Source organism: Bos indicus x Bos taurus, chromosome 9, assembly GCF_003369695.1.
Source record: "Bos indicus x Bos taurus breed Angus x Brahman F1 hybrid chromosome 9, Bos_hybrid_MaternalHap_v2.0, whole genome shotgun sequence".
Taxonomy (NCBI): domain Eukaryota; kingdom Metazoa; phylum Chordata; class Mammalia; order Artiodactyla; family Bovidae; genus Bos; species Bos indicus x Bos taurus.
The window spans coordinates 29989089-30001768 of NC_040084.1; the positions used below are offsets into that span (position 1 = coordinate 29989089).

Here is a 12680-nt window from a genome sequence, read left to right on the forward strand (position 1 = left end):
CATCACACCCGAGGCTGAAAGAAACTGCTTAATGTCAGACATTTAGTAGGTGGAAGAGTTGATACCATTACCACTAGTGCAGTCTGTGTTATGTATCTCTCCACTCCTGTGACTAAATTTCTGGGAAATGACTAAAAGCCTTAGCAATAGACTAAAGGTTTTTGATTTTCCGTGTCTGTGTTTTGTAGTGTTTTCATTGATTTCTTCTCTCTTTGCCCACCTCTCAGTGGGATGGGCAACTGTTCACCCACTCACATATTCATCATTTATTGCTCATTCAGAAAGCATTAAACATTTATGTGACTGTGGTATACAGTGTGGAATTCTGGGAAAGTAAGTGGTCATAATGAAAATATTTTGATCTTCGTCAGCCTCAGGAAAACAGGATGACCAGAGAAGAAATAAATAGATCATAATATACAATTTAATATTACAGAATGCCATAACATAAATTTTGAAATCTAAACATAACCATAACATAAATTTCAAAATGTAAACCACATACCAGAGCTAAGAAATGTACTCCTGGATTTTGAACCATAGCTATTGCTTCTTCAGTTCAGTTCAGTTCAGTCGCTCAGTCATGTCCGACTCTTTGCGACCCCACGAATTGCAGCATGCCAGGCCTCCCTGTCCATCACCGACTCCCAGAGTTTACTCAAACTCACATGCATGGAGTCGGTGATGCCATCCAGCCATCTCATCCTCTGTCGTCCCCTCCTCCTCCTGCCCCCAATCCCTCCCAGCATCAGGGTCTTTTCCAGTGAGTCAGATCTTTGCATGAGGTGGCCAAAGTATTGGAGTTTCAGCTTTAGCATCAGTCCTTCCAATGAACACCCGGGACTTGATCTCCTTTAGGATGGACTGGTTGGACCTCCTTGCTGTCCAAGGGACTGTCAAAAGTCTCCAACACCACAGTTCAAAAGCATCAATTCTTTGGTGCTCAGCTTTCTTCACAGTCCAACTTTCACATCCATATATGACTACTGGAAAAACCATAGCCTTGAGTAGACAGATCTTTGTTGGCAAAGTAATGTCTCTGCTTTTCAATATGCTATCTAGGTTGATCATAACTTTCCTTCCAAGGAGTAAGCTTTTAATTTCATGGCTGCAGTCACCATCTGCAGTGATTTTGGAGCCCCCCAAAATAAAGTCTGACAGTGTTTCTACTGTTTCCCCATCTATTTCCCATATTGATTCTTAACTTTCATCTATCTATCTTTAACTTTCTGTTTTATTTTGGCATCTTTCTTTTACCTGTAAATGTGTTGGGATGGGGGAAACTCTTGATTACCCAGTGCACAATTTTAACTACCACCTTATATCTGATCTTTTTAACAATAAGCTTTTAATTATGGCAGGTTACCATTCTTGTCTTGGCTCCTTCTCTTCCCATTGTTTCTCACCTCATTGTATTATAATCTTGCCTTCATCATGTCACTGATGGAGCTTTGATTGCAGTTGCCTGTAATTTTAAAACGTAGCTTTTCAGATTTGATCGTTAACACAGTAGATCACTTCTGAAATTATGTTTCCTTAGCTTTCCTACAATCTTTCTGTTTTTTCTGTCCCTTTCTAAATATTCTTTGTTACCTCTGTGGTTTCCCTTCCAAGTCCCTGCTGTCTTCAGTGATTCAGGACCTGGTTCACTTTTCTTTCTCTTAGTATGCTTTTCCTGGATGATTAGATCACTTCAGCTCCAGACTTCTTTAGCTGCCTACTAACTTCAGGTGCCTACTGAACACCTTTTTTTGTTATTTATTCCATGAGCCAAACTCAGCATTTTCTTTTTTAAAAAATTTAATTTATTTATTTTAATTGGAGGTTAATTACTTTACAATATTGTATTGGTTTTGCCATACATCAACATGAATCCACCACGGGTATACACATGTTCCCCATCCTGAACCCCTCTCCCACCTCCCTCCCCATACCATCCCTCTGTGTCATCCCAGTGCACCAGCCCCAAGCGTCCTGTATCCTGCATTGAACCTGAACTGGTGATTCATTTCTTATATGATATTATACATGTTTCAATGCCATTCTCCCAAATCAACCCATCCTCTCCCTCTCCCACAGAGTCCAAAAGACTGTTCTATACATCTGTGTCTCTTTTGCTGTCTCACATACAGGGTTATCGTTACCATCTTTTAAATTCCATATATATGTGTTAGTATACTGTATTGGTGTTTTTCTTTCTGGCTTACTTCACTCTGTATAATAGGCTCCAGTTTCATCCACCTCATTAGAACTGATTCAAATGTATTCTTTTTAATGGCTGAGTAATACTCCATTGTGTATATGTACCACAGCTGTCTTATCCATTCATCTGCTGATGGACATCTAGGTTGCTTCCATGTCCTGGCTATTATAAACAGTGCTGCGATGAACATTGGGGTACACGTGTCTCTTTCAATTCTGGTTTCCTCGGTGTGTATGCAAAACAGTATTTTTTTTTCTGCCCTTTTCTGTAAATGGGAACTCCTTCATTCTCTACATTCAATTTATATTTAAGACCTAGAGATTTTTTCCCCCCTGCATATGTCTAAAATCCAGGTATTTCTCTTAATCCCCACTGTTTTTGCTTTTGTTTGTGTGTGTGCATGCATGCTCAGTCAGTTCTGACTCTTTTGTGACCCCAGGGACTGTTGCCCACTGGCTAGACTCCTCTGTCCATAGGATTTTCCCAGCGAGATTACAGGAGTGGGTTGCCATTTCCTCCTCCGTGGGATTTTCCCAACCCAGAGATCAAATGTGCATCTCCAGAATCTGTATTGCAGGTGGATTCTTTACTGCTGAGCCACAAGTGTAGGTATTATTTTTGTTTAAGCCCTGATAATTTCTTGCTTGGAATATACACATTTTTTCTTGTTCAGTTTTTCCTTTTTCCAGCCTATTCCTATTTTGCCACTAAGGCTACTTGTTGCTTGCTGGATAAACCAGACTTTTCAACTAGACATTATATCGAGTTTTCTGTTTTCTTATATTGTACCTGTTTCTTTCCTGTATATTCCAGTATAAGAGATCATTTGCATTTTCTAAGTCAGGTTATAGTGTTTCCCTATGTTCAAACACTTATTCCTTGCCATGGAAAGTCTCTAACTTGGTCTGTTTGTTCTTCAGACTGTAGTTTATTGTATCTTGAAATTTTCTCTCAATTCTCCCTGACAGATTTAGGTGTTTGTCTATATTCTCACATTATGTACTTCTGTAATTGTACCTAAGTTGCAGTGATTCTTGAGAATTAAAAAAAAAAACTGTCTGGCACATAATAGACATTCATTATTTCACTTAAGGCATTGAACACTACCCACTGAGTCAATGCTGCATCACTGGCTTTATGCTGGGTAGTTGAAATATAGAAGTGACTAACACGTAGTCATTGTTTTTTAAGGAACCCACTCTAATAGGAAAGACAGAATATCAAACAAATAAACTATTGAAAATGAGGAAAAAGAAAGTTTAAAAAATGTGTGTATGAATGAAGGAAAGTAGAGAATTTCTTTTAAGAAAGATTTAGTGTGAAAGTAACAAACATTAGATCATCTAGTTAAGAATTCTTCAGGTGAATATACCTGACCCCTCATTAGTTAAACTAACCCACTGAATTTATTAGAATGTATTGGTTGCAATGTGTTTTTTGTTCAGTCACTAAGTCATGTCCGACTCTTTGCAACCCCGTGGCTACAGCATGCCAGGCTCCTCTGTCCTCTTCTCTGTCCCAGAGTTTGCTCAAATTCATGTCCACTGAGTCAGTGATGCCATCCAACCATCTCATCCTCTGTCACCCCTTTCTCCTTTTGCCTTCAGTTTTTTTCCCAACATCAGTGTCTTTTCTAGTGAGTAGGCTCTTCACAATCAGGTGGCCAAATTATTGGAGCTTCAGCTTCAGATCAGTCCTTCAAATGAATATTCAGGGTTGATTTCCTTTAGGATTGACTGGTTTGATCTCCTTTGCTGTCCAAGGGACTCTCAAGAGTCTTCTCTAGGACTACAGTTCAAAAGCAGCAATTCTGTGGCACTCAGCCTGTGATCCAACTCTCTCATCTGTACATGACTACTGGAAAATCATACCTTTGACTATATGGACCTTTGTTGGCTAAGTGATAGCTCTGCTTATTAATACGCTGTCTAGGTTTGTCATAGCTTTCCTTTGAAGGAGCAAGCGTCTTTTAATTTCATGGCTGCAGTCACTGTATAGATATATTCAAAATTATCGAGGAGAATAGGTGCATTGCATCCATGTAGGTATAGGTGCATAAGTAGGTCCCAGAAAGAATGGAAACTTTAGTAGACTTAGACTTGTAGATAGTCTCTAGCATTGACACAACTCTCTAGTTTTTAGTATTTCCTATGTACTAATTTTCTATATACTGGTAAAACTAGTTTTACTACTTTTAACAATAAAAAATGGGGAAATATGATCAGTTCCACTTAGGTTTTCTCATTAGTTGACATCATTAGCTATTGGCCAACTCATGAATTGATAGTCCTTAGTCACACCTATGGAGAAGACAATGGCAACCCACTCCAGTACTCTTGCCTGGAGAATCCCATGGACTGAGGAGCCTGGTAGGCTGCAGTCCATGGGGTCGCTAAGAGTTGGGCACGACTGAGCGACTTCACTTTCACTTTTCACTTTCACACATTGGAGAAGGAAATGGCAACCCACTCCAGTGTTCTTGCCTGGAGAATCCCCGGGACGGGGGAGCCTGGTGGGCTGCCGTCTATGGGGTCGCACAGAGTCAGACACGACTGAAGTGACTTAGCAGCAGTAGCAGCAGCAGTCACACCTATAACTCATGACCCAGTCAGTTATAGGAAAAGATGATGTCCCTTAGAAAGTATGTTAGATAGCATGTACAATGAAATTAGATCAGATATAGCCCAGTGAGTGAAAAGTAAAGGGCAAAGAAGAAGAGCTACTGCATTTGTCATCTAGAATTATATGCATATAAAATTATAATAGCAACAATTGTTTCAGCTGTCTTAATAAACAGTAATAGCTTTGGGTAAAAAGTATGTATGTTTTTGCCTTATCAACTGTGCTAGTACGAGAATATAATCTAATGATGCATTTAATTCAGACATATTTCACAGCCTAACAATCATTAACTTTCTTTTTTTGTTGTGATAATATAACTTTATTAGATTACAGTACCATCCTTGAATGTTAGTCTGTGATATGTTAGCATGTCATAAAATTATATGATATCTTTAACATACAGGCTGCTCCAAATTGCTCTGAAACAGCTTTAATTCATATAGCTCATATTTTGGCAAGAATTGCATCTGTGGAAGAAGGACTTACCCTACTACTTTATGGAGAAAATATGAACTCTTCTGAAGAAAAAAGGTATGTTTCTGTTTTGAATAATTTGTGGAATTTTTTAGTGTGTTTTCACAAATCTGATTTAAAGTTTGCAAAAATCTTGTCATATATTAATGAAAATTGGGATAATTATTCTAGATAGTTATCTAGTTAGGTTTCTTGATCAACTACTAACATATTAGATCATCAGAAATTTGAAGGAATAACCAGGATTATGAATTCTACAGGCAGAGTAGGTCATGATGTCTGTAATACATAGGATCTTTTTTACTCCCTTGGACTGTACTCTTGGAACTTCTAAAGCCACAAATGACTGACTTTAAGTTAAACCGTAGAAAGGAAAGCTAACTACTTCCCCATCTTCCTTCTCTAACCCTTATTCAGTTCTATCACCTGGGTCAGCCAGTGATAACATTATGTTTATGCTTGTAGACTTTCTCTGCACCTGTAATGATGCATCAAATATATATGTTCATAGTCATAGAATTATTTCTTTTCAAAAATGGTATATACATTACTTGGTTTTTTGTGTGTAACCGTAACCTCTTCCTAGGTGAATATAGAACGAAACATTTTTTAATAGCTCTATGATACATTTTTGTATGACTTTACCATAATTTATTCAGATTTCTCTACATTATTGGATATTAGGTTGTGTCTATGATTTTGCCTCCACAAATAACACCACAATGAGTGTCCTTTTATTCTATTGCTGTTGTAGATTACATTAATTGATTTTTTTTAATATTGAACCACCTTGCATACCTAGAATATTTCTTTTTATACATTGTTAGATTTGATTTACTAATATTTAAGGATTTTTGTCTGTGTTTATGAGAGAGACTAGTCTGTGGTTTTCGTGATTCTTGTCTGGTCTTACTGTAACACTGATCTCATAATTTAGGAAATAGTCTACTTCTAGATTTTGAAAGAGATTTGGCATAATTTGTTGAATGTTTGATAGAGTTCACCAGTGTACCTATTTGGGCAAAGTGTTTTCTATTTAGGAAGTTTATTATTTATTCTATTTCTTTAATAGGTAGGTTTATTCAGATTGTTTGTGTTTTGGCAGGTTGTGTCTTTCAAGGAACTGGTCCACTTATATAAGTTTTCTAATGTGTGGGCATAGACTTTTTATTGATATATATATATATATTTTACAGTATTCCTTTATTACCTGTTTAAAATCAATGGAATTAGTAGAGATAGCCTCTCATATTATTAATTTGTGTCTTTTTTCCTCTCTAACCTCATTAAGTCTTTTCACTTTTACTGATCTTTTAAAAGACTAGCTTTCCACCCCCCACTCATTTCCTGTTTTAATTTCATTGATTTCTGTTCTAATCTTTATTTTCTGCTTTGTTTTGGATTTAATTTCATTTTCTATGGTGAAAATTTAGATTATTGAATTTTAGATCATCTTTCTATTGTATGCATTCAGTGCTGTAAACTTCCCCCTCTAAGCACTGCTTTTGCTGCATCCAACAAATGAGTTGTGTTTTCATTTTCATTAGTTCAAGATAGTTTTAGACTTCTCTGGAGACTTCTTTGACCTATGAGTTATTTATGGTTCTGATAGCATATTTTGTATGATTGATATTTTTAATTTGTTAAAATGTGTTTTATGGCCCAGAATGTGATCGCTCAGTGAATGTTTTATATGAGCTTGAGAAAAGTGTATATTCTGCTACTGGAAGTATTCTGTAGGTACCAATTGTATGCTGTTGGTAGTTTGTGGTGTTCAGTTCAGCTATGTCCTCATGCTGGATCTATCAATTACTGACAGAGAAGTGCTGAAATTTCAGGGTGCATCAGTGAATTCATCTTTTTCTTCTTGCAGTTCTGTCAATTTTTCCTTCATGCATTTTGACACTGTCAGGGACACATTAAGGATTGTTACATCTCTTTGCAAAATTGACCCCCTTTATTACATAATATGCCTTTTGGGTAATTTTCCTTGCTGTGATGTCTGAAATTAATATAGCTAGTATAGCTTTCTCTTGATCATCAGCATGATGTCTTTATCTGTTTACTTTTAATCTGTCTTTATCATTATATTTAATAGGCTTCTATAGATAGCACATAACTGGATCTTGTTTTTTTTTATCTACTCTGATAGTCTTTCTTTTAATTGATCCTTGTCATTTAGAGTATGATATGATTGGATTCATGTTTACTATCTTTGTTACTGTTTTCTATTTTGGCTTTGTTCTTCCTTTTTTGTGTGTGTGCCAAACTTTTCCTGCCATCTGTTGTTATTTTTTTCTATCATGTGTTTTAATATGTTTACATCTGGGAACATATTGTCTTGCTCATAGGATCAAAGTCTTTGGGTGAGGTTGGTGGGGGGTGGTAACCATTTAATCCTCACAGTGACTAAGGAAGAGGCCTCTATGGTTATCTCTGTTACATGGATGGAAACAGTGAGGCTTGGATTTCTATAACTTTGATTCAGTATTAATAAAAGTGTAATTCTTGTTTCTAATTGTTTTATTTTTGATTATTCAATTTTTCTGGATCCTAAATTACTCATTTTTTCCCACATTCCTAAACTTGTTACTTATCATACCCTTTTTTTTTTTGCTCCTTGTCCTTGATGGCTACAAGAGCATTCTGAAAATTTTGTTTACCATTGCATTTTAATATTTCAGAAGGGAGTAGATGTGAATGTAATGTGTTCAATCTGACATATTTAACCTGGAAGCCTTTTTCCAGCCATATATCTGGAAAGCCTTTTTCATATCCATATATCCATATATAATAAGCCTTTTTCTTATCCATATATCCACATATAGTAATTATCCATATATAATATGGAAATATTCTTATCCATTATCCATATATAATAATTCTTTTAAAATTAGGAAGACTAACTTCTTGCCATGAGTAAAGAAGTTCTTTTTATTGTTCATCACTTCCCTATTTTTTTTCTTTTATATAGACATCATTTAATTGTATGTAGTTAATTTTCTCCCATTATTATCATTATGATTTCTAGGTTTCTCTTTTTAGGTGTCTCCCTCACATTGAAATTGAACAGAAAAGACATAAAATGTTAGAATTTCTTCTGAATCCTCATTGTGCAGTGGTTTAGAGTTTCTAACTTTATTAGGGAAAGATTAGAAACATCCCAGGTGTTCAATCACAAGAGACTAATAGATTGAATTATATTTATACAAAGGAGTGCTTAGCAGTAGTGAAAAGGGGATGAGAAATTTTTTTTTATGTACGGCTATAGAGTTGTCATCAGGATATATAAAGTGAAAAAACAAAACAGAAGAAAGTTTATAGAATGTTACCCTTTGTATAGTAGAAGGGAATATGAATAAATAAAATTATACTTGTTTTATTTTTTATTTATTTTATTTTTTAATATAAATCTATTTTAATTGGAGGTTAATTACTTTACATTATTATATTAGTTTTGCCATACATCAACATGAATCTGCCACAGGTGTACACGTGTTCCCCATCCCTAACCCCCCTCCCTCCTCCCTCCCCGTACCATCCCTCTGGGTCATCCCAGTGCACCAGCCCCAAGCATCCAGTATCATGCATCGAACTTGGACTCGTGATTCGTTTCATATATGATATTATACATGTTTCATTGCCATTCTCCCAAATCATCCCACCTTATTTTCAAAAGGAAATGATACAAGAGTAGTAATAGCTTTAAAGGAGAGAAAAGCAATAGTTTAGAGGAAAGGAAAAAAAATATTTGGGTTAAGAGGCATAGATAAAAGATATCTGGGATTATTCCTTGATTGTACTTAGATTTGACTTTAGAATCATGAATATGTTTTATATACTAAATGTTAAAGTTAAAAAGTAGAATTTAAGAAGAAGTAAAACAAATGGAAATAAGTGAGCTTTACTACCAAACAGTCAAGTTAGTGACATACCTGTGCAGAGAAAGCAATTCAATCAAATTAGGTCACTTAAAGTACATTGTTTTGGTATCATCTTTTAGTCCTACAGGTGCTCATCTAATTGCCCAGTTTTCGAAAAAACTTCTTGATGAAGATATTTCTATTTTTTCTGGATCAGAAATGTTTCCTGTGGTTAAAGGAGCTTTTAGTTCTGTGTGTCGTCAAATATATGGTACATGTGAAGGCTTGCAGGTGTTAATTCCTTATAGTTTGCATGAATCTATAGCAAAGGCTTGGAAGAAGGTAAGTATTTTCAATCTTTTTTCTTCCCTGAAAATCTTTATTTCAGATATGTTTAGTGTTATAATATTATACTACAGTTAAAATATTTTACTGGACTTCTTTAGCATCACAGTACTCCAAAGCACATAATGATTTCTAACTTGTCAAAAGATGACTTCAGTACATCCTATCCCTGTAGGATAGAGCTCTACAACTTAACTGGGTGCTACAGTCTTTTCTTCTGGTTATTGTTGTTGTTGTTCAGTTGCTCAGTTGTGTCCGACTCTTTGAGACCTCATAGACTATAGCATGCCAGGCTTCCCTGACCTTCACCATCTCTGGAGTTTGTTCAAGTCATGTCCATTGAGTCGGTGATGTCATCCAACCATCTCATCCTCTGTCATCCCCTTCTCCTCCCGCCTTCAATCTTTCCCAGCATCAGTGTCTTTTCTAATGATTCATCTCTTCTCATTAGAAGTATCAAGTGGCCAAAGTATTGGAGCTTCAGCTTCAGCATCTGTCCTTCCAATGAATATTCAGGATTGATTTCCTTTCAGATTGGCTGGTTTGATCTCTTTGCTGTCCAAAGGACTTTCAAGAGTCTTCTCCAACACCATAGCTCAAAAGCATCGATTCTTTGGCGCTCAACTTTCTTTATGGTCCAGTCTCACATCCGTTCTTGCCTACTGGAAAAACCATAGCTTTGACTAGTCGGGCCTTTGTTGGTAAAGTAATGTCTCTGCTTTTTAATATGCTGTCTGGGTTTGTCATAGCTTTTCTTCCAAGGAATAAGCATCTTTTATTTCATAGCTGCAGTCACCATCTACACCTAATTTTGGAGGCCCCGCCCCCAAAATAAAAGTCTGTCACTGTTTCCGTTGTTTCCCATCTATTTGTTATGAAGTGATGGGATCGGATGCCGTTATCTTCATTTTTTGAATGTTGAGCTTTAAGCCAGCTGTTTTCACCCCCTCTTTCACTTTCATCAAGAGGCTTTTTAGTTCCTCTTCACTTTCTTCCATAAGAGTGGTGTTATCTGCATATTTGACATTATTGGTATTTCTCCCAGCAATTTTTATTCCAGCTTGTGCTTCATCCAGCCCGGCATTTCTCATGATGTATTTTGCATATAAGTTAAATAAACAGGGTGACAGGATACAGCCTTAACCTTTCTGAATTTGCAAACAGTCCATTGTTCCATGTCCAGTTCTAACTGTTGCTTCTTGACCTGCATACAGGTTTCGCAGGAGGCAGATAAGGTGGTTGGGTATTCCCATCTCTCGAGGAATTTTCCACAGTTTGTCCTGATTCACACAGTCAAAGGCTTTAGTATAGTCAATGAAGCAGAAGTAGATGTTATTCTGGAACTCTCATGCTTTTTCTTTGATCCAACAGACATTGACAATTTGATCTCTGGTTCCTCTGCCTTTTCTAAATCCAGCTTGAACATCTGGAAGTTCATGGTTCACGTATTGTTGAAGCCTCGCTTGGAGAATTTTGAGCATTACTTGCTAGAGTTGAGATGAGTGCACTGTGTGGTAGTTTGAGCATTCTTTGGCATTGCCTTTCTTTGGGATTGAAATGAAAACTGACCTTTTCCAGTCCTGTGGGCACTGCTGAGTTTTCCAAATTTGCTGGCATATTGAGTGCAGCACCTCACAGCATCATCTTTTAAGATTTGAAATAGCTCAGCTGAAATTCCATTACCTCCAGTAGCTTTGTTTGTAGTGATGCTTCCTAAGGCCCACTTGACTTTGGACACCAGGATGTCTGGCTGTAAATGAGTACTCACACCATTGTGGTTATGTGGGTCATAAAGATCTTTTTTTTATCGTTCTTCTGTGTATTCTTGCCACCTCTTAATATCTTCTGCTTCTGTCATGTCCATACCATTTCTGACCTTTATTGTGCCTATCTTTGCATGAAATGTTCCCTTGGTATCTCTAATTTTCTTGAAGAGATCTCTAGTCTTTCCCATTCTATTTTTCCCTCTTTCTTTGCATTGACCACTTGGGAAGGCTTTCTTATTTCTCCTTGCTCTTCTTTGTAACTCTGCATTCAGATGGATAAATCTTTCCTTTTCTCCTTTGCCTTTCACTCCTCTTCTTTTCTCAGTTGTTTGTAAGGCCTCCTCAGACAACCATTTGCCTTTTTTTTTTTTTTTGCACTTCTTTTTCTTGGATATGGTTTTGATCACTGCTTCCTGTAAAGTGTTAATGAACCTTATTCCATAGTTCTTTAGGCAGTCTGTCAGATCTAATCCCTTAAGTCAATTCTACTGTATAATCATAAGGGATTTGATTTAGGTCATACCTGAATGGTCTATGGTTTTCCCTTCTTTCTTCAACATAAGTCTGGGTTTGGCAATAAGGAGTTCATGGTCTAAGCCACAGTAAGCTCCCAGTCTTGTTTTTGCTGACTGTTTAGAGCTTTTCTGTCTTCAGCTGCAAAGAATATAATCAATCAATCTAATTTCGTATTGACTCTGATGATGTTCATGTGTAGAGTCCTCTCTTGTGTGGTTGGAAGCATCGTTTGCTATGACCAGTGCATTGTCTTGGTAAAACTCTGTTAGCCTTGGCCTTGCTTTCATTACTTCAGGTAAAAGGGACTTAAAATAGACTGTCTCTATATAGATTTACTCTTTGAAAGTTATTTCTGAGCAATTTTTACAGATAGCTGGGTTTTTGTATGGACACTGGCGATCATAATGGAGCAGTATTCAAATGTAGTATATATCAGTATCTTCTTCCTACATTATCTATGTGCCTTATTTATGAATTACTTTGCATGATATTTAAGAATCACATAATTTAAAATTTGCAAGTAATTTAATCTTTAATTACAGTAAGAGTCAAATATAAAGATGTAGCATGACAGCTTATGAGTAATGCTATAAGTAAGAAAAATGTATATTTCTTATATTTTAGACAAGTCTGCTATCAGAAAGAATTCCTACTCCAGTAGAGGGTTCTGATTCTGTTTCTTTGGTTAGCCAGGAATCCCAGAACATGTAAGTATGATTGACTTAAGCTCATCTCTTTTTTCACATTTGCTGAAATAGTTTTAAAATGAGAAATGTATAGATACTGTGGCAAAAAAGAAAGAAAAGTTCATCTAGGGGAAACTTTAGAGATCATATATACTTGTATTTTTTATAAGAGGAAAAAAATAGCAGTATTTATTATATTTCAGCC

General features: G+C 36.3%; 1 protein-coding gene across 3 annotated transcripts in view; it reads left to right on the top strand.

Moving 5' to 3' along the window:
- Window positions 1-12680, top strand: part of TBC1D32 (TBC1 domain family member 32) — a 205515-nt gene that overhangs the window by 54373 nt on the left and 138462 nt on the right. For all 3 annotated transcript variants that reach the window (XM_027551099.1, XM_027551101.1, XM_027551100.1), the window contains exons 16-18: window positions 5229-5356; window positions 9303-9504; window positions 12414-12496. In XM_027551099.1, coding sequence (XP_027406900.1) covers window positions 5229-5356; window positions 9303-9504; window positions 12414-12496 — 413 coding nt within the window. The remainder of the gene's footprint in view (window positions 1-5228; window positions 5357-9302; window positions 9505-12413; window positions 12497-12680) is intronic.